The sequence below is a fragment of the Astatotilapia calliptera genome, chromosome 2 (assembly GCF_964374335.1).
Source record: "Astatotilapia calliptera chromosome 2, fAstCal68.1, whole genome shotgun sequence".
Classification (NCBI taxonomy): Eukaryota; Metazoa; Chordata; class Actinopteri; order Cichliformes; family Cichlidae; genus Astatotilapia; species Astatotilapia calliptera.
In genome coordinates this window covers 6,886,431-6,913,330 of record NC_137423.1, presented here as the reverse complement: position 1 = coordinate 6,913,330, position 26,900 = coordinate 6,886,431, and the positions used below count along the sequence as shown (strand labels likewise).

General features: G+C 37.2%; 1 protein-coding gene across 2 annotated transcripts; it reads right to left on the bottom strand.

Moving 5' to 3' along the window:
• Positions 1-1,755: 1,755 nt before the first annotated feature.
• Positions 1,756-26,750, bottom strand: tapt1a (transmembrane anterior posterior transformation 1a). 2 transcript variants are annotated; one of them, XM_026183071.2, is made up of 15 exons: positions 26,509-26,750; positions 24,798-24,928; positions 22,998-23,116; positions 21,325-21,357; positions 16,937-17,099; positions 15,685-15,820; positions 14,909-15,006; positions 14,576-14,645; positions 13,576-13,656; positions 12,135-12,244; positions 11,943-12,002; positions 11,749-11,817; positions 11,465-11,541; positions 9,791-9,960; positions 1,756-4,553 (listed from the first exon to the last, which is right to left on the bottom strand). In XM_026183071.2, the coding sequence occupies exons 1-15, from the start codon at positions 26,696-26,698 to the stop codon at positions 4,225-4,227; spliced, it is 1,836 nt and encodes a 611-aa protein (XP_026038856.2). In that variant the 5' UTR covers positions 26,699-26,750; the 3' UTR covers positions 1,756-4,224. The 2 variants fall into 2 exon arrangements, with proteins under 2 accessions (XP_026038856.2, XP_026038862.2); XM_026183077.2 differs by lacking the exon at positions 21,325-21,357 and having other exon boundaries at positions 26,509-26,749.
• Between the last annotated feature and the right edge of the window lie 150 nt (positions 26,751-26,900).

Genomic DNA, 26,900 nt, shown 5'->3' with positions numbered 1-26,900 from the left:
ATGAGGTTTATGGAATGACTGACTTCCTTCAAATATCTTTTGAAAGCAGAGTTTTACTTACTTGCCTTTTTTCATTTCAGAAATTAGAAATGTAATTGTTATGCTCTTCAACATGTTCTTTAAATGTGAACAATACAATATCTTACATAATTTCTAATGTAAAAATGTTTTCTTGTATCAGCTATTCCCTAGTCAGCTTTCTCTTCTTCCCACTATCAGGCTCTTCACCTTCTTGACCTTTGACCTTTTCCCCCAGAGGGCAGACAGAGGATACCTGCGTGCAGCTCATAGGATTGATTTCATTGGCAGAGAAGCAAACAGGTGGGTTTTGCTTCTGTCTCTTTACACAGTAACATCCTTGTCCTCTTTCTGGAGTGCATGGGGCCCCAGCTCCTGGTGACAGAGGGGCCTCCTGTTTGGAAACCTTTGATCACTGATTGTGAGCACATTTCTTCAGTGACAACACACACTCATTAGACCTGCAGAGGAGCAGATGAGACTTTCAGTTTTACAGACACATGATATGCTAGACTGAGGCAGTAGAATTAATTAGTAGATTCATTAAGAACAGTTTTTAGTGTATCTACAACTAAATGATCTCATTAAAAATATAAATGCAAGATTAAATTCTGTCCTCCTTTTTCATACTGCTCTAGAAAGACGATAAATTTAACACTTGCTGCATCATGACTACAGATAATTTTTCTCTTCTTTCAGCTGCTGATAGTCTTCCCTATATTGGTTTTAATAATTTTATCAAGTAAGATGTTTCAGAAATTGGAATGTAAATGACCACCATATCTTGCGTATGGATGTGGACTTTGTCCAAGTGTCACTATCATTCCCGTCAACCTTTCTCAAGACAAATTCCTGTCAGATCTGACAGAGCTGAAGCTCGTCTCAGTTCTCAGCAGTGTAAGGAGCTTAGCCCTCTAAGAATGTCTGTTACAGATTTACTCTGCCTGTCCTTCACTTCTGAACAGGTACTCAGGTACTGTGCAGCCCAGTATCAGGTCAGGCAGGGTTCATGGATAAAGCTTACAGGAAGTTTGACGGGGGGGAAAAAGAAGCACCTTGATGCTTCCTGTCATCAACAAAAAAAAAGGAAATCCTAATCTGACTTTGTACTCTGAAAGCTAAAGCCACTGATGAGTGGTTCTTTAAATGGCTAAATTAAAAACATTCACTCAGTGACATCAGTTTATTTTCTCTTTATACTTCTGGAAGCACTGTAGGCCTGCATCTTTTTGTAGCCTGCATCCTTATCACACCACTGGTATCCGTCAGCAAAAAGTTTGCTCAACTGTCCTGCAAGCAAAGCAGTTTCTATGATTTCATTCATAGAGCTGTAAGAACTTTTTACCAATGAACGTTCGGTCTTGACCTTACAAAATCCCAACTCAAGATCCAGTTCCCAATGTTCATCCAGAGTTCGAGTGTATCACAGGGAGCGAGTGATACAGGTCAGGATCATCTGAAATGATGGATCATTAGATAACAAGCATTATCATATAATTTAATACAAAACGTTTGATGCTGCATTTGGGTAAGTAAAATAAGCTTGCGCATACTCACAGTGAACTTTAAAACATAGTTTCAGACTTGAAGTTTGAATAATTCTGATTCTCAGTCATGAACTTGAGTTAAACAGCAAATAATTTGAGGTTCGAAAGTGAACTTTTTCCAAATACATACCCTCAAAAACACAACCCAGAATGCTTTAGCTCTGCATGTAGCTACAATAAAACAGCACACTTAAGAAATCAACTTTATTACTCCAAATGGGCAAGTTCATACAATATCAAGGTAGGAATTAAATATGGAATCAAACTGAAGAAACAAAGCAGGCAGTGTACTGGACCATCGCAGCTTGCATAAGAGCACTTCTACAGTGCTTCTATATCCATTAACCCCGTTAAGCTCAGGTGTGCTCAGCTGGGCCCAGTTGAGGTTCGGTCAGATCTCCACTGCACACCTGGAACATCAGCACCAACTCTGTGTACAGTGAAGACTGAACCAGCTCCATCAGGCAGCTCCAAAAATAGATCGTCCTTATTACAATAAAGAAACGTTTCTCCAAAATACAATCAAACAGATGCTGATACATGTAAACACTATATACACCTTCTGTTTAAAAAAACAAAAAGCAAGCTTTCTTTGCCAAAATAACATTAAATATATCACTGTTAAGTATTTTACAACCAAAAAAGTACTTGTTTTTACATCCCCAAATAAAAGAAGCGATGGGCAGAGTGCGTCAAAAAAGCGGAACGTGAACACAAGTGACCTGAGTTTTTAATCTGATGATTATAAAATAATTAGTGTGAGTGAAGGGTTTGTCTAACTCTGCCATTTTTGATTAGCTGCTGTCAATCAAAATGCTAAGATCAACTTTGTAAACATGGAGGAAACAAGAAAGTGCTCAGTGATATATTGCCGTAATTTTACAATTCAGATCTGATGAAACAAAAGTGATTGAAAGATTTGGCACGAATTTGAATCGTAAACTTCTAATAAAGTTACAAAAAATGTATTATGTTTAAACTAAATTACACAAATGGGTGTCAAATTAAAACTTGATGACATTCCTGGTCTCTTTAAGGTGTTTTTACTTTTAGATGATTCACACAATTTACAAGAAAAAAAAAAAATCATAGCGAACAACTCTGCAAGGTCAGTCAAAAAAAAAAAAGTCTTAAAACACACACGCAAAAGGCATTTTGTTGTGTAAATATTGCTTCTATTATCCTAAGATGTAAACATTAGAGCATCACTAGAGTCGAATGAGAAACATGACCGTATTTAAAGGCAATACGGCCCATCAGTGCATTCAAAAGTAACTAAAGATTAAATACCATTCATCAAAAAATTATGCTCCAATTTGAGGCACCCCACCAAAAGAGAACTCTTCCGATTGATTATGTCCATTTAACAGATAGCTGCGTGTAAACTGTCTTAAACTAAGTGATTGGAAAATCAAGATTATAATGGGCTATGACATACAAATGCACTTTTTCCATAATTTTAAAAGGACTTCTGCTCTATGACTGGCTATGTAAGTGGGTGGTAGATGCAGCAGATTTAGAGTCAGCAGTCATTAACTGCTTTGGCTAATACTGTATGCTGACTGGGTTGTTTAATGAAAGGCTGTTGAGTTGGCGAAGGCGCAGGATGGCTGCAAATGTCTTTAGCTAATGGCTGTGTAAATGAATGTTTTTTAATCTAAAAAATAATCACTGTTTTTAGCTGTGTTTGCAACACCTGTAATTCATACTGGATTGAAAAATTTGAACCAGCTTCACTGAGGTACGGACTTTAATCAACAGATCTCTAATATTGACAGTGTGTAACCGTTCAGAGCCATGTTTCCTAACCTTTCAGTCATGTCAGTTTCAGTCTCTTAAATCAAAACAATGTCTGATTAAAAACCCTTCATTATTCAGTTTTGACTCCAGTTTTTTCTGCTCTGCTTTTTAAGTTCATCTGAATATTTTCTAGACAACCACAATGTAAAAAAAAGATGAGAATTTTGCGAGCCTTGGGTTGCAAACTGCCATATAATAACAGAGCTACATTTCTTAGCTCAGATGTTTTAAATAACCTCTGTTTTTGTTTTCTTGCAAATTTTCATATGTTGAATGTTTAGTACTTAGTACTTAAAATAAACCCCAACACTTGTTTTCTGGTGGAAAAAAGCAAATTCTCATCATTCAAGTGTCACTTTTGATGTCAGAGTTTGGAAGTTTTTTCTGGCTGCTGAGCGAACTGAGAAACTTCTCTCCTTCTGGTCCCACTGCTGCTCATACAGGAAGTGCTAGAGTGCCTTCACACTTACACATATGCTCACTCGCACACACTCTCGCACCCCAACCCTGATCCTAAATCGCGTACACACACAAACACACACACACACACACACACACACACGCTCTGACATATGCCAGTTCATCCTGACAACTCGGCTGCAACACTCTCACTTTCTGTCCTCTTCTGTTTTATCAGCCAGGTGAAGTTTTCCCTGTGAAACTTCTCGACTTCAGCTTTCAACAGCAGCAGGATTGTCTGACTTTTTCTTTTTTTTAACAATAATTTACTGTAATGTCACTGATTTTATAAGTACTCAGCGTTCTGCTGCTGTTGGCCAGGAGAGCCAGGCTGGGAGGCCATTGGTCTCCGTCTTTCCTGAGTGGTTAGTCGCTACATCAGTGTCTGCTTGGAGGCTGATCAGTCAATGCGGTTTCCACAGATTGTGAATCGGTCAATCTCAAGGAGGTCTTTTTTGGAGGTCTTGTGCTTTGTTTCAGAGGGCAGCTGTGCCTCCTCCTCCTCTTCCTCATCCTCGTCATCTTCCTTTAAGAGCATGGATGGAAGTTGTTCAGCATCAGCATCAGGTGGTGGACTAGGTGGACGGCTAGCTGGTTTAGCAGGTGAGGGATAGGTAAATTGTGGAGGAAACAAATCAGTCCTAGGGATAGGCTGAGTGGTCACAGACGAGATGGAAGAGGATGTTGGGCTGCAGGGAGTGGCAGGGATCTGCACCACCTTAGATTCACCTGTGAGGAACAAATTTAAAAACACATTTAATGACAAAACAAATACCATGTAGATGGGTTCATTTATGCATAGGTAATTTGCCACTAAGACTGGCTTTAACAAAGAGCCAACCCAGCAGCTTCAATCCCGCTCGTCTCAGTTCTACACGTGAGCTTAGGAACAGTGCTCTGTGCAGTCCAATCACTGTAGGAAGTTGAGTAAAACACAAGTAAACAAATCTTCACACCCACAGTGCAGGCAAAATGCAAGCTGTACAGAGTAGACCGCTAGATTTATTCAAGCATGTCCCTTTCATCAAACAAGTGTGAGGCAAGTGAAAACCGATTAATGTCTGTGTAGACAAGCTTAACATTTAAAAGACATAATTCCACTGGTTTTTCCAGTTATTAAGATTAATCCCACCGTTATACGGTCCAGCTGTGTACTAGTTCAGTTTCAGAATCACAATACTTTATTAATTCTGATTCTAAAATCGAACTGATAGGCGGGAGGAGGTTGACTGCATCTGCACGGACAATAACTGGACAAACCAGTTTCAACACAGCAGGAGAGAAAACAACCAGAAAAAGATGCTGATGTAAAACATACACCAGCACAGCTGGACCTCACAATTCACTTCATTATGTTTAGAGAAACACTGCAAAGGCTTTTCACTTTGAGAGCAGACCACAGTTACTTTAGGAAAATCAATTAAACAGAATAATTCATCATATCAGAGAGAATTGAGCAAGAAGACTGTCCACAGAGACGACTGCCTCGCCCCGGGCTATCTGACTACAGCAAACTTTTGGTTCTTTCTGTAGACAGAGATGAATAGACATTTAACTAGAGAGAAAACTACAACACACTGAGCAAATGGACTGTGTAGGTTAGACACGCACTACATGTGTGTGTCTAAGCTATCAAAGAAAAAAAACATCAACCATGATAAAAGCCATGAAAAAACAAAAAACAAAAAACAAAAAAACAAAAAAAAACCCAAAACAAAAATAAAAGAAAGCAAATGTTTTAGGCAAACAGAATATAGGAAAATTCCACGTTCGGTTCCACCTAAATAATTTAGCATTAAATCAGTGAAGAATATAAAATGAGGCATACCTGTCAGTGGCGTGCACACCCTTTCTAAGCTTCACCATTTCATTTATTCTGATGGGGTCAGGCTTCACAGTACTGCTGTTTTATTAGGTGGTGAATGTCACATATTTGAGAGTCTTAAATTCTTCCCATGACAGAAAAGGTGGACTCTGACCAATCAAAGCTCCTCATTTTCACAACTTATCTATTGTGTGGCAGTTCAAATTTTTTTTTAAAAAGAAGCCATTTTCTACTGAGACCTGACAGCATCAATGATATTTTTTGATTTGAACTGAGGAAAAAAAGTATATATTTAAACTATATGAATGAAACAGTCATCATTTGCATAATCACAGCTGTTATAAGAGAAACATGACACTCAAAGAATCCTGAACTGAAACCTAGGAAAAGCAAAGCAAACTATTTTATCAGACAGGCAATAAAAACTATAAATGTATTTTAAAAAAAAGATTGTTCAAATGGCTTACTTTTAGAAGCATTTTCTTATTAGCAAAATATTGATAAACTGATCAGACAGAGTCTTCTACCTCAAAACATGATGTAGTGAATGCTCTGCTGCTATAGTTGTACACTCAGTTATTCTTGTGTTCCTCATTAACACAGAACTTGCCAATGATGCTGAGGAAATATGTAAAAGCAGTTCAGATTCTACACCGAAGATGGAAAAATCGAAACTATCAGTTACCCTGATGGCAAAAATCACTCTGCAACAAACAAAGAAGAAAAAAATACAGTATCAGTTGATAGCCATCCTCTCATCTCCTTAACCACTTCACTTATCCAAATTATGGTCACAGGTTCAATTCAATTGACTGATTCTTATATAGCGCTTTTCTACTCTCCCAGAGTACTCAAAGCGCTGTATACAACATGCCTCATTCACCTATTCACACCCACTCATACAAGCACTTCTAAACTCAAGTGCAAACTAATAAACATTCACACACATTCACACTCCGATGAGCGCATCAGAGAGCAACTTGGGGTTAGTATCTTGCCCAAGGATATTTGGCATGCAGACTGGGGAAGCCAAGGATCGAACCACCAACCTTCCAATCAGTAGCTGATCTGCTCTACCACCTGAGCTACAGCCACCCCAGGTGGGCTGTGGTTTATCCTAGAAACTGGTTGATAGGAGGCTACAGTCTGGACAGGTCAACAGTCACACTAATAGCCTCAACTCCTTATAATCAATGGCACAGAGCAGGAACAAAATCATAGCATGCTAGCCTTAAGCTGTCTTCCACTATAAAGCAACCAGGCCAGATGCTCATGTCAGTTTTGTCAATGTCATTTAGCTGCTAAGGAACCAGATATCGGTTTCACTAGCTTTTACATTACAAGGATATGTAACAAAAAAAATCAAGCGCTAAATTAGCGCTTCTTGTGTATTGTGTACAGACAGACAGATGATGTCTGTTGTTATTAAATATCCCATTATCTAATTTTTATATTAACTTCCTAACTAATTTTTCCAGGTATAGTCGAGGGGGCTACATTCCCTTCAACCCTAGAAAAAAAAAAAAAATCTATAGATCTGTTATTTGAGTCACACATTGCAGCTTTCTCCATTTCTCTGGAGATATGTGAGCTTTAATAAAAGTTAACCACCATCTGGCTTGAAATGGCTACTGTGAAACCGCTCATTACACATTTCTCCCCTTTGGAGAAAAACATGCAGTATAGACAGATGGCAGATCTTCGTATTATTTGAAGGCAGAGCATTGCAAAGACAAAGACATAGTGCAGTGAATCCAGTTGAGCAGCAGGTAAAGCTTAAGGCGCCCACCAAAGTAGTTTAATGTCAGAAAAGTGAGCATGGTATTTAAGGTCGACGGTTCAAATCCCAAAAGCTAAATATGAAGAAAGCATAAAGAGACTTGCATTAGCTTCCCACAACCTCAAAGCATTTATTATTATACTCTGCATGCTGGAGCGTGAAGCTGTAAGCCATGTTGCTGGAGCTCTGTGAGAAACCAGATTCATTAGAAACATGAATGCTTTTGATGTTCCATGACATGATGCACCATCAGGATCTTTGTCATTTTAAAGCTCCTGCTTCGGCACAGCAGGCGGGTCTGAGGCACACACGGGAGAAAAGATCTGCAGGGATTTGGCTGAGGATGACAGGGAGATAGTGTCACCTCCAAATCTGTTTCATCAAACGTAGGTGCGGGACCAGTGAAACTCTATGCCAGACTATGAACTAAACTCTTTTGAGGAAATTCACGTGTAAATATCAGAATACAGAAAAGGGTTTGCTGTGTACTTTTTTGTTGAATAGTCTTTTTCTTAGAATATGACATAAGATGACGATCCAGTACAAAGTGCTATGACAGAACACTGCAACGTTGTATGTTTTACTACATTAAGTGTAGTGCTGGATATGTCTGTATAATTTACCAGAGAATACTGTGCCCACCTTTGTCCATTCTATCAAATATAGAAGACAAATGAAGAATTTGTTCAATAAGTTGAATAACAAAACACATTTGATAAATGTATGTTTTTGAGCCCAGACAAATTAAATTCATCACCTAATCAAAAGGTTGAAGTTCTATACTGTAGCAAATCAAATGTTGCATTAGTAGTTATTAATTGCTTGACAAAAACATCTCCAGGCATAACAGATTCATTTTGTAATTAACATCATAATGTACCAGGTTACACAATGACAAATATCAATTCATTGCAGCTCTGGAAATAAGCATCAAGGAAAGAAAAGGAAGTAGATAAAACATTATGTATACTGTTTGATTTTTTATTTTTTATTTTTTTGCCCCGCAAAATAGTTTTGGGATCACAGAGTTGTGTTTTGGTTTTTTTTGGGTTTTTTTTAAATGCTGGGAGAATTAATCAAGTGCTAACCTGTAATCTTGAAAAGACTTACCTGACCCAAAAAAATCAAATCAAATCAAATCAAGGTTTCAAGGATCCCCACTTTCTGCTTGTTTCCACTAAATGTCTGAAGCTGAGCCGGGGCTTTACCTGTTGCCACATTTGTCTGTACCTAAATGTCAGCTAAATGTCCAACATTTACATTTAAGTGCCAACTAGATACCTAAAAAGATCAACGTAACTCTGTTAGGTGGGGGGCCCATTTGGTAAGACTTTAGAAATTGCATGAGACTGAAAGCAATATCTAGCATCACTTCAACAAATATGTAAATTGCTATTCTGAATGGTAGTCTGAGACATAAAGAGTAATAAAACATTGTTTTCTTTTGAAAACCATTACAGGTTTCTATTGCTGAACAAAACGAAAGAAAGAAAGGAAGAAAGAGAACAACTGTGTAGGAGAAAGAGCAATACGAAACATTCATCAACAAAATTAAATCCCAGGACGTCTCATTTACAAGATATCTATTCCTGCCAGCCAAACAACACCCTCTCAGGTCCCAGCATTTTTCATATCTCTAAAATAAGATTCAGACTTCAAAATACCACAAAAGTTTCAACCAAAAGTTTTTTGTTCAAAGGTGGTGTGTATGTAATTCCAAATAAATACTTATGATATATTTGTACTGTAGCTATTTAAATATTAATAATTTATGTCAGTGCTTCATGTTCTGCATGTTCTTGACTGTTGGAGACCTGATAGATACAGTGTAATTAGTAAAAGTGAGTATAATCAAGCTGAGGTGAATGTATAATTACGTAAAATGACTGGTAGCACTGACCATTAGACAAGGTCAAACTCTGGTTTTCTTTGCGCTGAATGTTTGATTATAATTTATTACGGACTGGTTAAGCTACTGGTGACATGCTCTACGCTTGAGGTCACAGCTGATGTCATCTTGTTTAGCAAACATCACATTTATAGATATAAAATGTAATTGCTTTTATGTGTAATTTACAATTATCTATTAAATTCATCTTTAAAAAGAACCACTAACACAAAAACTGTTTTCTGTTTGACTTTTCACATTTCTCTGGCATGCAAATGTTTCATGAGTCATGCTGAATCCCTTCAAGAGATAATTAGTGTTGTAGTCATAAATCCCATGGGGACTCAAACCTATGGATCCTTGTGGGTGTAAATAATAGCTTTTACAAAATATTAATCCATAACATATCTGGGATTGTTATTATAACCAAGGTTTTTTCTCATCTTAATCTTTTGAGGGTTTTTTTTCTTTACCTGAAGGTGTGCGGCACCTGGCTGGGTCAGCTTTGCTAGGGCTCTTGGCAGAGGAGGATGGTGCAGTCGAGGGCCTCTCAAACAGTTTGTCCTCCATTTTGGCTCTCTTGACATAGACACATGATTTCCCCAGGAGTACAATACTGTTCAACACTTTCAGTGTTACCAGTCTACAAAGGGAAAGGGGAGGGAAAGGGGATATTTGATTAGAAAAAGACTACATTTTTTTCCTGTTCTTCAGGTAGTATTACAGAGCTTTAAATGTACCATCCAGCTAGTCTGGACAGATGAAAGTCTATTAAAAAAAACTTACTCTAACTTAAAGTGATGCCATAATTTAAAATCAGCTTTAATTTCAAACATATTAAAGCTTTGTAGTTTTTTCCAGTCTGCGGGCGAAATTAAATAATAAATACATTAGGTGTCTACATTTTGATCAAAACACAGCCTTCTAATGCAAATTACCATTCATATAATAGCTTTTTGAATCTTTCTTTGTTTTATTTAGTGCTGAAATTTTATCACAATGCTATCTTGAACTAGGGCATAGCTATAATGAATCTCTTACCATCTGGCTTCAATCGCCAGTGTTCACATCCCACCACCAACGCCAGGATGTTAGTGTGCACTGTCTTTCTGTGTTTGTGGGCTTTGCTATAAGGCCGAGAGTCTGGTACTGTGATGAGTGAGAGACAGACACATTTGGGTCTGTGGACCACTCCTTGCTGTGACAGAGCGTGTCAGCGCAGCTGAATCTTTGCCAAGGCACAGCGGTCTGTTCAAGCTAGGGCTATTTTTAAATCGGAGGATAGGGGAGGCCAGAGATGGCACTAGAGATGACAACATTGTATTCTTCACCCTAAGGGAAACTCTTCAATGGTACGTGCCCCGATGGGATCCGGCAAATGAGAATGAGCAAGGCTATCAGCAACTCAGCACAGGGTGGATGTGAGAGCACAATGTTAATGCTTATGTAACTGTGTGTGTCTCTGAATATGAATGTGTGTTTATGACAGTGCCTGCATGGGTGAGTGTGCATCCATGAGACAACGCAACCATGTTTTTACCTTCACCACGTGACGATGTTTGTGTGAGGTTCTCTGCATATGTAGCACAAGTAAATTAAAGTATCCCAATATTTTAGTCTTTACTGACTTAAAAAAACATGTCATGTTAAGTGGGTTAAGCATTTAGTTTACTAAACAGAAGGGGTTATCACAAAGACCAGTTTCAGTCATCAATCTTTCCTAAAGATACTTTTCATGGTCAGATTATATTACAGCCGAGCCCTGGTATTCGTGGGGGTTAGGGACCACAACAGCCCGCGAATAGCTCAAATCTGCGAAAACTTTAGACCCCATCTAAAAACGCTTATAATTGCCTATATTTTAATTTTCTGAAGGCTTTGTATTTGAAATTTGCATACTGTTTGGAGAATGTTCTTTTTTAAGAAAACAAAATTTTCTGTACAAATACAGAAAAAAGTGAATAGGTGAATATATGATTACTGAACTGCAAATGGCTGGGGTTCAACTACACTTGCATGTATTTAAAACAACAACAACAACAACAAAAAGATCTTCTGTGAGGTAAAATGGCATAATAAGGATTAAAAGCTCACTCATTTTGCAGGATGTATAAAAAAATCAATACAGGACAACTCTAAAAACTCACCCAAGATAAAAGAGCAGTACACAGGTGTATGATAGTGCTCCCTGCAACCTCACTGAACTCATCACCACTCTGATGAGCTGTTAAAAAAAACAGAAACACCAGTATTAATGGAATTATTTATCCATTTTGAAAACAAAATGGAAACATTTCATTTTAGCAATAATAAGAACCATTAAACACTTTTAGAACATCGTGGAGTTTTGAAACTTGCTTGTGTGCCAACAACCAACTCTATTCTGGTATTTAGTTCCTGAATATCAACAACAGACTGCATTCTCTCTTACCAGAACAGCCAATGGCAGGGGGATGAAGCCCATCCTCCGGGCCACTGAGTCACTGTAGTCAGTACAAGCCTACACAGTGACAGACGAGCATAAATTACAGCACTTGACAAAACTGAATTGATTAGCTGCGTGGGCTCCACGCTGTTTATGTAAGTATAATGATGGCAATGTGAAAAAACGAGGCAGTTGCTTACATTCTTCTGCCGACTGCTGACGAGATCAAAAGCCAAACTGGCTCTATATTCACTGTACACCTGGAAAATGGACAAGAAAATAATTCAGTATAGGAAAAAGAAAAAGGCAAGGTATCCCATATAGTATCATACATGTTCTCATGCAAAGTCACGGTGATGACTGAAAGAAAGGACACCAGGTTCTGTTCTTACATCTGCAGTGATGTCATTGAATTTTGTGATAAAGGCATGTTTGATGACATCAACTGCAACTTCAGAGGTGACAACCATAAAAACGTCAGGGAACAACACCCACAGGTGATCTGAGAGGGGAAAAAAAAAGTTAATTATTTTAGCCAAAATTTTTGGAAGGATCAAATAATCCTTCAATATTTGTATATGTATGTTTCTCCTTGTTTTGGTCGTGTTTTATTTTTTTCTATGTTAATACGCTACACCATTAGCCAAATTATTGAAGTCATCTTCTAATTGTATCTGTTTCTCTAGTGGCTGCCCAAAAAAAATTTACATTACTGCAAACCTTCACTGAATATACTGGACTTGCAGCACTGCAAGTTTTCTTTGGGCAGCCACTGGAGCAATTACAAAAATAAGTTAATTAATTCAGTTAATGGTATAGGGTATTAAACAGAAAATACTAAAGCATAACCAAAATAAAAGGATCATTTTCCAGTGCGTTTGATTCATATTGATACAAAAATACCAAAACAGCAAATCCTCATATTAATTGAGATGATGGCCACCTTAATATTTTTACTGTTTCACTAAACCACATCAGTTTTGCGTGATCAGCAGGTCAAAATATTCTTTGTCTTATACTCATAGTCAGTCTGTCCTAAACAAGACTTTCTAACAACTCCCTTTTTAAGACCAGACTCTCCCTTTAAGGCAGCTTGCTTCTGTTTGACACTCCCATATGAACACAACGAAGCAGGAAAAACAAGGGAAGCAAGTGTGAAACTGAGTATTTAAAGCAATATTAAGCCTGAGCTTGTCACTCTTAAGAGAAACATTAATGATTTTTTAAAGGTGTTCACTTAATGGCATTTCCATTTAATGTACAAAACAGCTAAGCTTTATCCATTAGGGCTCAGTAAATATTGTGCTGTTGTACTGAGAAAAGCTCAGCCCATTCTGAGCCACACCTGACAAATTATATGTTGTTTGAAAGTTTTTGTGATTTATATACCTCTTTAGCAACAGTAGCTCTGCTGGTATTAGTAAATCAGTGTTATGATTTCAGCTGACAAGCCACATCTGTCATCTACTGTGTGTCTGACTTTGAGACTGGCAGGAGGAGCTGACTTTTCAGAGAGCTGTCATAGAGAAATATCCCAGCCCTCACTCCTCACTTTGCTCCGTCTCATTGACTGAGGTTTACTGGAGAAAACTCCCCAAGGTGTTGCAATGTATCAGCTGAAACAGCAAGAAAGGAGCTGCTCAGGATTTTTGTAAACATTTTTACCATGGCAAGCACTGACCCCAGTCTGTTTTTTTCCTGTTGTTGTTGTTTGTTTTTTTTTAACTTTTAAAGACATTTATGATAAAAAAACAAAACAAAACAACAACTTACTTTTCTAGTAATATAAAAATGTGCATAAAAGTATAGTTTAAAGGAGGGAAACATGATTACCGGGGTTCCAGGAGAACTGCTCCATATTTCTGAGACAAACGATGAGTAGAAGGACATAGCTGGTGAACCGTTCTTTGATATCTGTGGGAAAAAATTGTTATTATAGTCTCCCATCTATGGAGAAACCTGTGTAAGAATATTAGATAGATAAGCATCTCCATTTTAGCTGAACACATGGTCTTCAGTCTGCTGTAGTTCAATATCTAAACAGCTTGAGTCAACAAGACAGATCTGTGAATTTTCAAAAAGCATTTCATGTTACAGTGGATTTTGCGACAGCAGTACATCCTATAAGCATCGCTGTATTATAATTTTAATAATGTGGCTACAAAGGTTTGGTTATTATCCATACAAATGATCTTATGGTAACAAGAGCCCAGCTCCATGACCAGCCATTGTACTGGGATGGAGTAACCAGAGAGGCAAATGGCAGATGATTCAGGGTTGTTGTGTTCCCCTGTCATCTGATTACAATAAGAATGATCAAGATAAAAAAAAAAACCCCAAAAAACAGTGCCTTTGGGAATACAAAAAGAGAACCAAAGTTTTTAATCAAATACACTGGCTGTACTGTTCTTTCAAAATGCAAAATGAATTAACTTTCCCAATGAAGCAAGATTAATTCAATTCTGTAACTTAAATCCATCCATCAGTTTTTTAAAGATATCCAATAGAAATGTCATGAATCTATCTAACTACAGTATTTTTCTATCTATCGCCACCATTCTGACTTTGGTACAAGTATTTCCAAGGGATAATTCAGTTTTAAAGAAGCTTCAGAGAACTTCGAAGTATATAATTTAGTCTGGATTCTAAACTTTTCCTGTTACTACGAACAAATCATTCTTACTGGTGATTATTTTTGTAGTGTAATTGTTGACAGTGACAAAGCAGATGTGAAATTCAATAAAATACATGTTTTATGTATTTTTAGACCAGTACTTTTCTAAAATAGTACTAATAATGTACTGCATTTTTGATAAAGCGCTGGATAGCTCACCACTGTTGGACATTTGGAATAAATTGTTCTTCTCAAATTTCTTGAACACACTTCCTTTGATTTCCACAAACTATGTTTGAGAGAAAAGAAAAAAAAAGACAGAAATGTAGTCAGCACTTTTATGACAAAAAATAAAAACAGAAGACGGTCATGTTGCAGGTACAACATTTCATCACTAATATACCAGCGTTAATGTTTCTGGATACACCATCATGCAAATACTTTTTTTTCTGTTTGTATAAGTGTTTCATTGCAATTCAAAAAAAACACTTCAGGTGTACACTATTGTGTTTTATACTACAACACTGTGTGTGTGAGTGTGTGTGTACTAACATTGTTGGACATCATGATGGTGAGCAGGGACTTGTTGTGAGAATTAAAAGCGACATTCAGGGTAGAGGCTTGGACCATGATGAGGATAGCATGAAGGACTGAGGAAATGATAATCAGGAAAACAACATCCGAATCAACCTAAACCAAACAATATGATCACTGAACTCAGTCACATTAAAAATGAATTAAAAGTAATGTAAGCTAGTGCTTAGATCAACCCTGACCTGAAACAACACATTCAACACTTAACTTGGCATCTTGCAACTATAACTGGGAGTCATTCCTTTGAGATACTCTTGAACAGCATTACGTCTAGTCCTTTCACTGAAGGCTGTTTAGTAAATAATAAATACAAATCTCAGCATATGAAAACTTACATCAAGCAACAGATGTATTAAATGTAACAGTTATAAACTTAAGGAAACTATAGCTAAAATTATATTGCTTCAGTCTTCCTCTAGACTACAGCTAAAATTAATCTTTGTTGCCTTTCAGTACCAGTCTGTCACTCAAGCCAAAAGAAACTCAAAACAAAATTTCACTCTAGTGGCACTTGGAAATGAAGAGTTCACAATGAAAAATAAAAACTACAAGTATTATGTGAGACTATAACTGTATATCATCTGTCAAAAATAAAACTGAAGCTAAAAAAAAGAAAAAAGAAGAGACTAGAAGATGCCGCCCTTAAAATCCAATTTGGTGTACTTTACTGATGACTTTAAAACTTGCCTCAAAACTCTCACAACGCTGCTATGAAGCTTTAGCAGGAAGGATACAGACATAAAAGACGGCCATGAAAAAGTGAGGGATGACTCCAATATTATCTCTTTTCCGTTCTTTGGGTTCTGTGGCTGTCCAGTACAGAGCATCCAGGATGTCTTGCCCAAAAGAAGAGAATAGACGGTCTGCAACCTAACAGTGGAGGGAAGGATGAAATCACAAGTTAACTTGATATAACGTAACTTAATATGACAATAGTTACATTAGTAATGTCTAATATAATATATCAATATCTTATCTGTATGAACAGGTAAGATTTTAGCAACAAATTCACTGACGTAACACTATACCTCTTATTAAAACTTTGGGATTAAAGCTGTTAGAGGAGCTTTTCAATCAGAATAATTACACTTCCCCCCAAAAGTAGAGCATTGTAATATGACAGATACACAAATTCATCAGATGTTCACTATGACACAAATTAGATCAACATTTTTGCAGCTCTGTCCTTATGCTTCATATGGTTGTCTGTCATTACCATCATTAGATATTTTTTGGTCTAGTAGGGTCTTATAAAACCACATAAAGCTCATGATCCACAGAGAAGTGCTAAGCTTTATTATGTATGCTGGTGTTTCCCCGAGGTTGACTGCTTGTCAACCTCAGGGAAACACTGTGCTAAAATGAGATGAGGGCACACAAATTAAGTAAAAAAATAACAATTTAGTTTTAATTTTTTTATGTATTTATAACCCCTTTGGCTTCTTTTTGGGGTGGAGGGTTATTTTGTAGGGGGATGGGCTGCCCTTAAATGAAAATGGTAACACTGGATATCAGAAGAAGTAGACCACCACTTGCTGTACACACTGTTTAAGTTCTAACAATTAGTACGTAATAAAATCCATCACGTAACATGACCATCACTCTTTAGTGTAGTAATCCTTGGGTACTTCCCTAAACTGGCAGTGTATTAACACACGGGCTGCATAAACAAACTGACTATTCATATAAAACAGATGGAAAATAAAATTACAAGTAAAATTTGTTGTAAGGAGGCAAAACAAGGAAAGTAGAAGTAAGATGTAAACAAAGACAAAATATGTCTATACAGTTTGTATTTAATAAGTACATGTTTTAATAATTGAAACATGTATTCACACTAAACTGTAAAAACTAATGTTAAAATTCTAGTTTGTCTCAGATGTAATGTCTTTGCAGGAGCAACATCTGCATCCTTGCATATAAGCATGTGATCAAAGTATAAACTGACATCAGTTTTTAGACATCAATGTGTGAAGTGTGGGTTACCTCGAGCATGTTGTAGATGATGTAGAGTTTGATGACGGACTGTCCTCTGATCAGGTGGTACATCATGGAGTAATCCACATAATGCATCATGGAGAAGCAGAGCACCAGGATCAGGCCTCTCAGCATGTCACACACCTGCGCTGGCTGCAGAAGCCGCGACCCACTGACCACACACACACACACACACACACACACACACACACACACACACACACACACACACACACACACACACACACACACACACACACACACACACACACACACACACACACACACACACAAAGTATTGGCATTAATACTGAAAGACAAGAGTGCACTGCTTTGACCATTCCTGTGTATGTAAATGCACTGTGCCATGCTAAGACATATATCAACATGCACACACGAAAAAGGTTAAACGTGTTATTACACCTTATAACACCATGCCAAAAGGTACAAATGCTTACAAATACAAACACATTTTTACCAGGGGAAAAGTGTGAACATGAAGACATACAAGCATTTAAAGCATCAACACATAAAAACACCCTTTTCTAATCTTGGCATCAGTAAGAGCTTTTCTAGCAAACAGTGTGGTCAAAGCAGCTGAGTGAAGACCAAGTACACAGACAGCTGATTTAATTCACTACCAGAACGAGCTCTGTTTTCTTTCTTTTTTTTTTTTTTATCTCACATGAGGAAACATAAGACCAACACAGGCAGGGAACAAGAATTCATTTCTGTTCAAAATGAGATAAACCTTACAAAGGAAAAGGGAACCGGGAGTGATAACACACAGAGTACATGATGAAATATTAAAGATAGTATCTCCTTTATACTAAAGTTATCTTATTCATAAGATTTATCTCTTTTTAATATGGTTCTGTCTTTGTTCAGTCTTGTCTTTGAACATCTGTCTTTATGGACAAATTAGTGCAGCACTTTGAACAGAAATGTTTAAAATAGTGAACAAGTAAATGAAAGGTGAAAAAAACAAAACAAAACAGGCTTCAACATCACATACTGCAGTGATAGTAGTGTGTTCATGTCTTTTATGACCACATGTGTCAGAGTTGCATTTTTTTTTAATACTAAACATCTATGGCTGGCAGTGGCAGCGTGTTAAGAGGAGGGCAGACAAATCCAGAGGACCATTTAGTATTTAATATGTGGCTGGGAAGAGCGGCTGAGAGCTTCATTCTAACACATCCTGCATATTTTCCATGTAAACTGTGACTGGTCTGTATGCGCAAAACTCCCCCTGACTACTGCAGTAAAAATACATTGCATTCATTAGATTTTTTTCACAAAGGGAAGCAGTTTCCATAGATGGACACTGATGTGCTGACTTTTAAAATACGATGAAGCACAATAGTTTAACTGATCTTAATTACGAGACTTTCTTGTAATGAAGTTATTTTGTTGTTATTTGAATACAACTTACAGTACAAATACTATTTAATGGTTTTCAACTAAACTAGTATAACCTACACTAAGAAATTCACAAGACATGGCAGTACAACAGTTAACTCTAACACCCATCATTACCTTCAGTTAGTTTAGCTGAAGCTGATTAATTAAAAATAAATAAATAAAAATCACACGTGAACAGAACATGTTTTGAAATAGCAGTGCTGGAGACATTGAAAGTAGGGCTGGGCGATATGGACTAAAATTCATATCGCGATATAATTTGAAGCACGTGCGGTAACGATATATATCACGATATATTCTTTTCTTCTGTATAACGTATTTTCCACACTATAAAGGCACACTTAAAATCCTTTAATTTTCTCAAAAATCGAGAGTGTGCCTTATGTATGAATTCTGGTTGTGCTTACTGACCTCGAACCGATTTGGGCGTGCAGAAATCTGTTAAAAAATGTTTTTAGGGACAAATGCAATCGCATAGCAGGATGCTATACACGGGCCAAACTTCAGTCAGGAGAACAACTGAGATTATTCATCCACAATACGAGGTTAGTTATTAATATACTGCAGCAACATGGGAATAGAGCAACTGCGAGAGAATTCAACATTAATGAATCAATGTTACGGAAGTGGAGGAAGCGCAGTTTTTGGCTTTTCCCTTATTTCGAAAGTGCTTCATGTCTTTGCTATGACTGTCACCCGGCATAATTTGCAGATGATAATGGTTGTAGCCGGTGCAATGCTTTCGACTAAAACAGGCGCAGCTTAATAACATCATCAACATGCGCTATCGCGATAGAGATTTTGACTATATCGCTCTATCGTTGGCCAAATTTATACCGTATATCGTTTATATCGTTTATATCGCCCACCCCTAATTGAAAGTTGTAAAATATGAATTATTCTGGGAGCTGACTACAAAATGAGTGTTTAAAAAAAAAAAAAAAAAAAAAAAAAAGAGCTGAGCTTGTGAAGATGTGATGTGAACCAGTTTTGTCATGACTCCCTCTCTTTTTTAAAATCACTGCACAGCTGAGCACAAAGCTAAGAAAATAAGATAAAGAGCTGTGTTTTTTCTGTTAAGCAAAAACTACAATGGTTGTCCCAACAGTGAAGAACTTGGATGTTTACACAAAAAAAATAGATATTCAAACACAGTTGTTTGTTGCGGAAACAACTGTGCAAAACCAGAGATAAACTTATGGCACTGATGAGTTCTTCCCCCCCTTCTCTGATGCAATACCGCCATCCAGTGGTCACACTAAAGTCATTCATTAAAAGATGTTTGAGTAGAAACAAAAGCATCAGAGATCCTGAATTCTTCATTATGAATAGTTTTACTGTTGTGCACCAGGATAAAAATGTGCTGCCAAAAAGATAAAGCTCAGTTATAGACGCAGTTGCTTAGAGATATAGTAAGTGTGTAAGGTGAGTGTAAGAAGAGTAAACACACATAAAGTTTATGATAATTTTATCATTTTTCCACTTAACTGGATAATTGGCTTTGTCTGCAAAAGACAAAGTGAGTTATTAAAGGAAATGACTCCAAATGTTGTTTTGTCTACAAAATACCTCAGGCATTCATTTATAACTATATAAAATAAAAGCAACACGATCTCACACTTAAAAAGTCAATTTAAAAGACTATTTATCCTGTCTTATTTGGCACATTACTTTTGCATTTAATAAATTGTTGAAGACTTTATTCCAATCCAAAACAGTTGTACCCTGCTCTCTAAAATATGATTAAAGTGCTAGCAGAAAACAAACCCCCTTACCACACATACTCCTCTTATTCTAAACATACTTTCTAGATACAAAGCTGCTTCAGACAGCTGGTAAAGCACACTGCGCAAAGTAGTTGTCATAGTCTTTATTCTAAAAGCATTATCTCCACAACACACATGATTATTATGTTTTATAGTTAGCTATGCGCTGCATTTAAAATAGCCATCACTTTGTGCCAATACAAGACATCAGCCTAAAACAGTCATTCAAAAGCACAGACCAGACATGAAGAGCGCTATGATAGAACCTTGCTAAAAAAGCTGAGTTTTTTCCTACCAAAAATAACAACTGAAAGCAAAGAAAATAAGCCCCAAACTGCTCCAAACAGGCAGCCTTCCAGTTTGAGCTAGTGTAGTCACGGTCACGCAATACTGTGACAAGAACACAGTCTCACAACAGTTTGTGAAAAAGTCACAACCTGTAATCTACTCATTCATGTTTCTGGACATGAATTTTAATATTCTTTCGTTTTGTGTCCCTAAACATGACTTTTTCAATGGTCTCATATGTACACAAACTTTATATTGACCGTTTTTAAAAGGTTAAAAAGTTCAAATGTAAAAAGTTCACCTTTGAATGGTGGTGGATTTGGTGGTGGAGTGAATAATTTTAACACCCACACACAGGACATATTTTTGGTTATGCTTTTTACTTCATGTATCTTTGGTAAAATGCCTTGGTTATGTTTCAGCATTACAAAACAAACAAAAAAAAACGCCCAAAACTGCTCATACTTAGAAAAGAACACTTCTTTTAAAGCCCTGTGGTGTCATATCTATGATGGAAGAGTTTGGACAACAGTGCAACAGACACAAAATATCATTCTTACTAAAACACATTCGTTTTGCCCAAGTTGTGCCAACTGTCACGAAATAAAAAGAAGAAAAATGTGACAAGTCATATCCATGAACACAAACAGATAGGTTTTTTTGTGACTATTTCACATTTTGTTATGAGACGGGGCTGGATAAGACTACCATGCACACTTATTCTTTGGATCAGTGTTTGGGGGGGGGGGGGAAGAAAAACATAAGAGACCAACATGGAAGCTTTGCCTTGGAGACTGGGACATGATTTGCGGTGGCAAGCTATATATTAACAAACATGACAGACATGAAAAACCCATGAATGGATGTCGGGGACAGTGATAATGTTTATGAATCCTTAATGCCCTTGTGGGAGCGTACCTGCTTCTTCTGCAGTAGGGGCATGTGCGTGCCCTGCATGGGGAGGAAGGCAAGGGGAGACAATATACTATCAAGTACTACATCACGACAATGTGACAGCTGGCTTAAAGCTACACAGAGCACTGGCACAAACCAATAATTTCTATTTTGTTGTGGTGAAACCATTATCAAATAAACTAATTGCTAACTACTAAATCTGTAAATAAAAAAGAAAAAATGTTGGGAGTTAAATTGCAGAACAGACACCACAAGATGTCTGGAAGACCTATTTTTAGACACAAATTTCTGAAAGTTTCTAAAAATACTGAAAATTGGTGGGTAGACTGGTAAAATCAGGTGTTAGGTGTTTCTGTTAATAAAGTAACTGAGTACATATGACCTACAGACTGTATATGGAGGACTGATAGAGATTAGTGACATTCCGGGCATTTTGATCTGACAGAGAAATCATATGGCATTTCCCACTTATAGGGTATAAACTCATCACAAGGTAGCCCATCTTAAAGCACACTGTGCTTTATCCTTCTTCTTCTTCTATTTTTTTTTAAAACACATTTAACATCATGTTGTACTTAGAGGTATTTGAAAACAGCAGCGACCTTTCCTTGTCTGAGATCACAAAAAAAATTAGCTCAAGGGATGTTTTCTCATACACTTTTCTAAAACTCAACTTCTTTCATTTAGAAAGGTCGGGAAAGAAAGCAGGTTTAAGGCCTTCTGCTTCACTTTTCACACTCGGGCACCAACTCCATCTTTAATATACAGTCTGTAATATGTTCATGCTAAAAGAAAGGAAACACAAACACACTGTCAAAACCTGTACTTGAAGTTCAGGTCAGTATTATAAAAGACTACGTGATTAGATTCATAATAATATCAAGGTAAAGCTCAAAGACAACTCATCAAAAAAGGATCTGTTCAAGATCGAGAATCATTAGAAGCAAACACCAGGACAAAGTATGAACTTACATTTAACAGAACAAAACCATCTGACCAAAACTTCCATTATCAGATCAATATATGTTTGTATATGTATCTAACCCTCAAAAACACAAGTGCTTATTTTCTTTCCTACAGTGTATACATAGAAAATATTTACAATGTTATTTCCAGAATGCTACTTATCTTATTAACAGTGAGTCAGCAATATTACCAAATGACAAAAGAAAGAGCCTAAAACTGTGGCTCACTCTCTAAACAACCTAGGGAAGGGGGTAAATTAATCATCTGAATTAGTTTGCCAAACTTTGTAGTTAATAAAAGTAATCCCGGTTTTATTTTTATTTTTTTAAGCAAAAGCAAAATTTGGACAGATTACTATATCCGAGTCATATCATATATACTTATTTCACCACACTCTGAAAAGCTACAAAATACAACAAAGACAGCCAGATATGCCTAGTGTTAACGCTAAGAAGCCAAAACAAAACTTATAGTTTGAAGTTTACAAATATACCCAGAAATGGAAATAATTAATGTGGGGTGGTTATATCTTATATTGTGCTCCATCTTTTGTGTCATTTTATCTTATTAAGCTTTTTTTGTACTGTATAGCTTATAGCTCATTTTAAATGATCTGGTTGCTGTAAGACAGTAGTTTCCCAAAAATAAAGTACTTCTTGTCACATCTCATCTTATTCCTTTAGTAAGCAGATATAAGCAATGTATTTTACCTGAAGCCACAGCAAGGCAGAGTGAAGAGCCGGAGAAGGGCCAGCAGCACCCTGAGGGGCAGTAGGGTGAAGACGTACAGAAAGGCATCCACACACAGGAAGAAGCCGAAGATCATCAGCTGGAAAAGTCACACACAACACCACCACAAATCAAACTATGAGTCTGTAGGGTACATAGTGATCAATCATCATAAGGAAAAAAAGATGAATGAGAGTATGTACACAAAGGACATCAATCAATTACAATAACATGATGAACATAAAAAAGGTACGATTTTATCTATTTTTTTTCTTTTAACAAGTGGAAGAAATTGTACATAGGAGAAACACCATATGTGACAAAAAAAGTACACTTAACCTTTTTATTATGCAACAGGCACATACCTTTACAGTTTCCAATATATGAACAGCCATTACCTCATCATATTCAAAGGAATGTTTTACAAGAAATGCATTGAAATGCATCTGACATCTTATTCCTACTTCTAACAGGGAAAACAGCAAGGCAAAAACTACTGGTAGAATCTGGTGGGAGGGTCTGTTTGTCATTGGTGGATCCTGTCTGACCTGGGGCCTCCTGAGGTACCCTGAAGGTAGTAAGCCTGTTTCACCGGCAGTTTGTGGCTACACACATTCCTCTCCCTTCAACAGGAAAACCAAGCCAGTAACAGATATGTTAGTCTGGGATTATAAGGACACAAAGCAGCTGACAAAGCATCAACTCTGAAATAAAAACAAATAATAAAGACCTTTACAGATGAGGAGGAACTCAATAGACTGTGTGTAACTGTATAGGCATCACATTAATTTTAACTTTAGTTGTGACCAGGTTAGATGACATATATATTGAAGAAATACACATTTATTAGAGATGCCGTTAAAAATGTATGATTCCTAGAAAGTCAATATAATGTCCAGCCTGTGTGTCAGAAGAAATCAGTCTTTAAGTTCAACACTGCCATCTGGTGACTACTGAGAGGAACAACAAAAACCAAAAAATTACTAGGGTCAGTAAGGCATATTGTAAACAAACAACATAATTTTCTGATATTTCGGTGTCTACCTAATATCTATATTAATTATTAATATATTTCCCAACATTGAAAGTATGTTATAATGATTTCTCTTGATATCTGTGTAGATTTCAGTGAGGGTAGTCTAAGGACCGTGTCTCAGAATGGAACAGGGAAGAAGACCTTGGGAAAAAAAGTGAGTGGATTTCCTTTAAGTTTCATGAAGGCGTTTTACCTCTCATGCAAGAGGATTTTTCAGCTCTAAACCCAAATGGTGGAGAGTTCTAGGTAGGACCCACTATTGATCATGTGCCTTATCACCTTGGCTTTTCCACAATAACTTTTATATGATTAATTCATTCATTTTATTCCTTGTAACTTCATAAAAGGGTTAACATGGCTTCAATGTCTTTTTTAGCCTTGTAAGGGTTATGTGGCTAGCTCTTGTACATACAAAGTTATAAGGTCTCAAAAAGAAATAAAATAAAACAATGTAAAAACCATCAAAGCTAAATGAGCTCACTGTGAAGGACTCAGGTGAGATGTACATATCGATAATGTGGCAACCTAAGAGCAAGTTCAGGAGCAATGCAAAACTGACTGAGGATTCAGAATTGTAGCAAAGTCAGGAGCCAGAAGAAGAAGTGTCTCTAAATAAAGCAAGCTTACGGGCTGACTGTAAAATAATCGTATGCTTTCTGTGTACTGATGGAAATGACAACAGACAGATGGAGAAAGCTGCAGAGAAATCAGGGCAGATAAGTTCAGGGCTGTTAATATACACTACCTTCTCGAGTTCCTTGGGAATACGCATGCATGTGTAAACTCTCTCCCTTCGTTCAGTGTACTTTGCCTCATTGTGCTCCAGGAAGTAACCTCTGGTGAGCTCGGTGCAAATGAAGCGCGTCAACGATGGATCTGGAACAACGTGAGAGCAACAGTGTTATGACAAAACCATTGTCCACAACAAATACAGCTGTCAACACAATGAGAACTCCAACAGTGACTCTGTAAAGTGAAAGAGGAGGAAGCATCTCTGTATGATGAAAACTAAAAAGTGAAGGTTTAATGGCCTTTTTAAGTGTTGTTTCAGTGTTTGACTCAAGGCTTAGACAGCTGATATACAGTGTCTGTGGCCTCTCTCTCTTTAAAGAATAACAACCATCTGCCTATGACATAATGAGTCTTGTGCTCCAACTACAGTAATTCTTCCATCATTACCAAAGAAAATATTCTATAGTTTACTTACAATCTTTTGTAACTGAGCAATTAGATGATATTGGAGTTCAATTACAATTTAGGTTTCCAATTGTTATAAGAACAATTGAAAAATGGTGAAAAATGTCCACCATGATTTCTGTCAGGCTATCACAATAAAAATCTGGAGGGTTTTTTGTATAGAACAAAATATTGGACAAAAGAATTGTTAAAAATAGTTTCAGTCAGATTTATACTCTAATTGCCACTATCTGTGAGAACATGTCTGGCATGTCACGCTTCATAAATTGCAAACAGTAATGATTTATACATTTGGGTTTCTTTTCAGCTACAGCTTTTGTTAATAAATAATGTTAACAGTCACATTGAAAATGTATCAGTGTCCACTTTATCTAAGCCACGGTGTATGTGTTCAACTGTGTTTGCCTAATTAGACACACACTTGTAGTTAAAAGAGACGCAACGCGTTTCGGCTTGTGGCCTTCATCAGGGTCATGACCCTGATGAAGGCCACAAGCCGAAACGCATTGGTCTATTATTAAAGTTGTTCATCTTCCCTCAAGTGCTGCTGGAGTTCCTGCTTTGAAAATACTGCTGCTGCCAAAGCAACTGAATATTGTCCTATTATGTATGGGGTCAGGTGTTTCCTACTACAGCTCTTAAAATCCCCTCTACGTACTAAAGTTTAAAGCTTCCCAATTGGGGCAAAGATATCTATATATAACATCTGTTGTCATCAACTCTGGTTAACTTTAATTTCAACATTAATTAAACAGCAAAGGAGACATGTGATCTGAACTAAACCGGCCACAGCCTTACAGGGAGCCATTGTCAGACATAATCTTGTTTCAATAATTGTTGTAAGCCAAAGGTAGTAGGTTACAGGTTACAGAACCTGATCTGTGACAGGTCATGCAATAGGTGGTGTGAAATAACGTATAGAGAAACTTAGAGCAGATACAGAAGGTGGTTATGGAGCCATGCAAACTCACTAAATAGATAGTTGCACTGCCAAGATAATACGAGAGATGTTGTTTTCTCCTCTTTCAGTTGATGTGAAGCAAACGCTAGCACTGACTGTAAACAAGCTTCGACACAGCTTTAACAAACTACAGTCGTTACAGACGAAGCTTCACTCACATTAAACACTACTCTTTTGTTTAAAACGTCGTATTCACGATGCCGCAACATTATCAGAGTTAATGCCCACAGCCCCCCCAAAATAAGTTGGAAACATTTAAGACGTCTAACGGTTATTAGCAGTGCGACCCGACAGTTACCTGCTGACAGCTCCCGTTGCTCCCTCCTGACAGCGCTTATGTCGTAAAATCCCAGGGTTTCTGGCAGTTCCGGGGTTATGCCGATTTTACCCGACTTGTGCAAGCCCTCCCATGTTCTTTTTTGCCTTTTCTTCAGCTCGATTTCGGCTTCTTTCTCCTCTGACAGCTCGGTCCCCAACTGGTCCGCCATCTTTACTTTGCCCGCCTTGTCGCCCTGCGCAACGTCATCGCGGTGTGGCTGACAACGTGCGACGTCACGATGATAAAGGTAGTTTCAACATTTTTTAAAAAACATATTTTTGAAATGTTTTTTATTGGCATTAATATTTATACATTTTACTTTTCCAGTGATTCTCCGTTTAATTTAATCTAAAATGTACACAAATCTGCCA

Coding starts and splice junctions, on each gene's coding strand:
- tapt1a (XM_026183071.2), bottom strand. CDS start 26,698: ATGGCGGACCAGTTGGGGACCGAGCTGTCAGAGGAGAAAGAAGCCGAA. Junction 15,821..16,936: donor TCATCTACAACATGCTCGAG/GTAACCCACACT, acceptor CTCCACTGTTAG/GTTGCAGACCGTCTATTCTC. Junction 15,007..15,684: donor CATGGCCGTCTTTTATGTCT/GTATCCTTCCTG, acceptor TCATTTCCTCAG/TCCTTCATGCTATCCTCATC.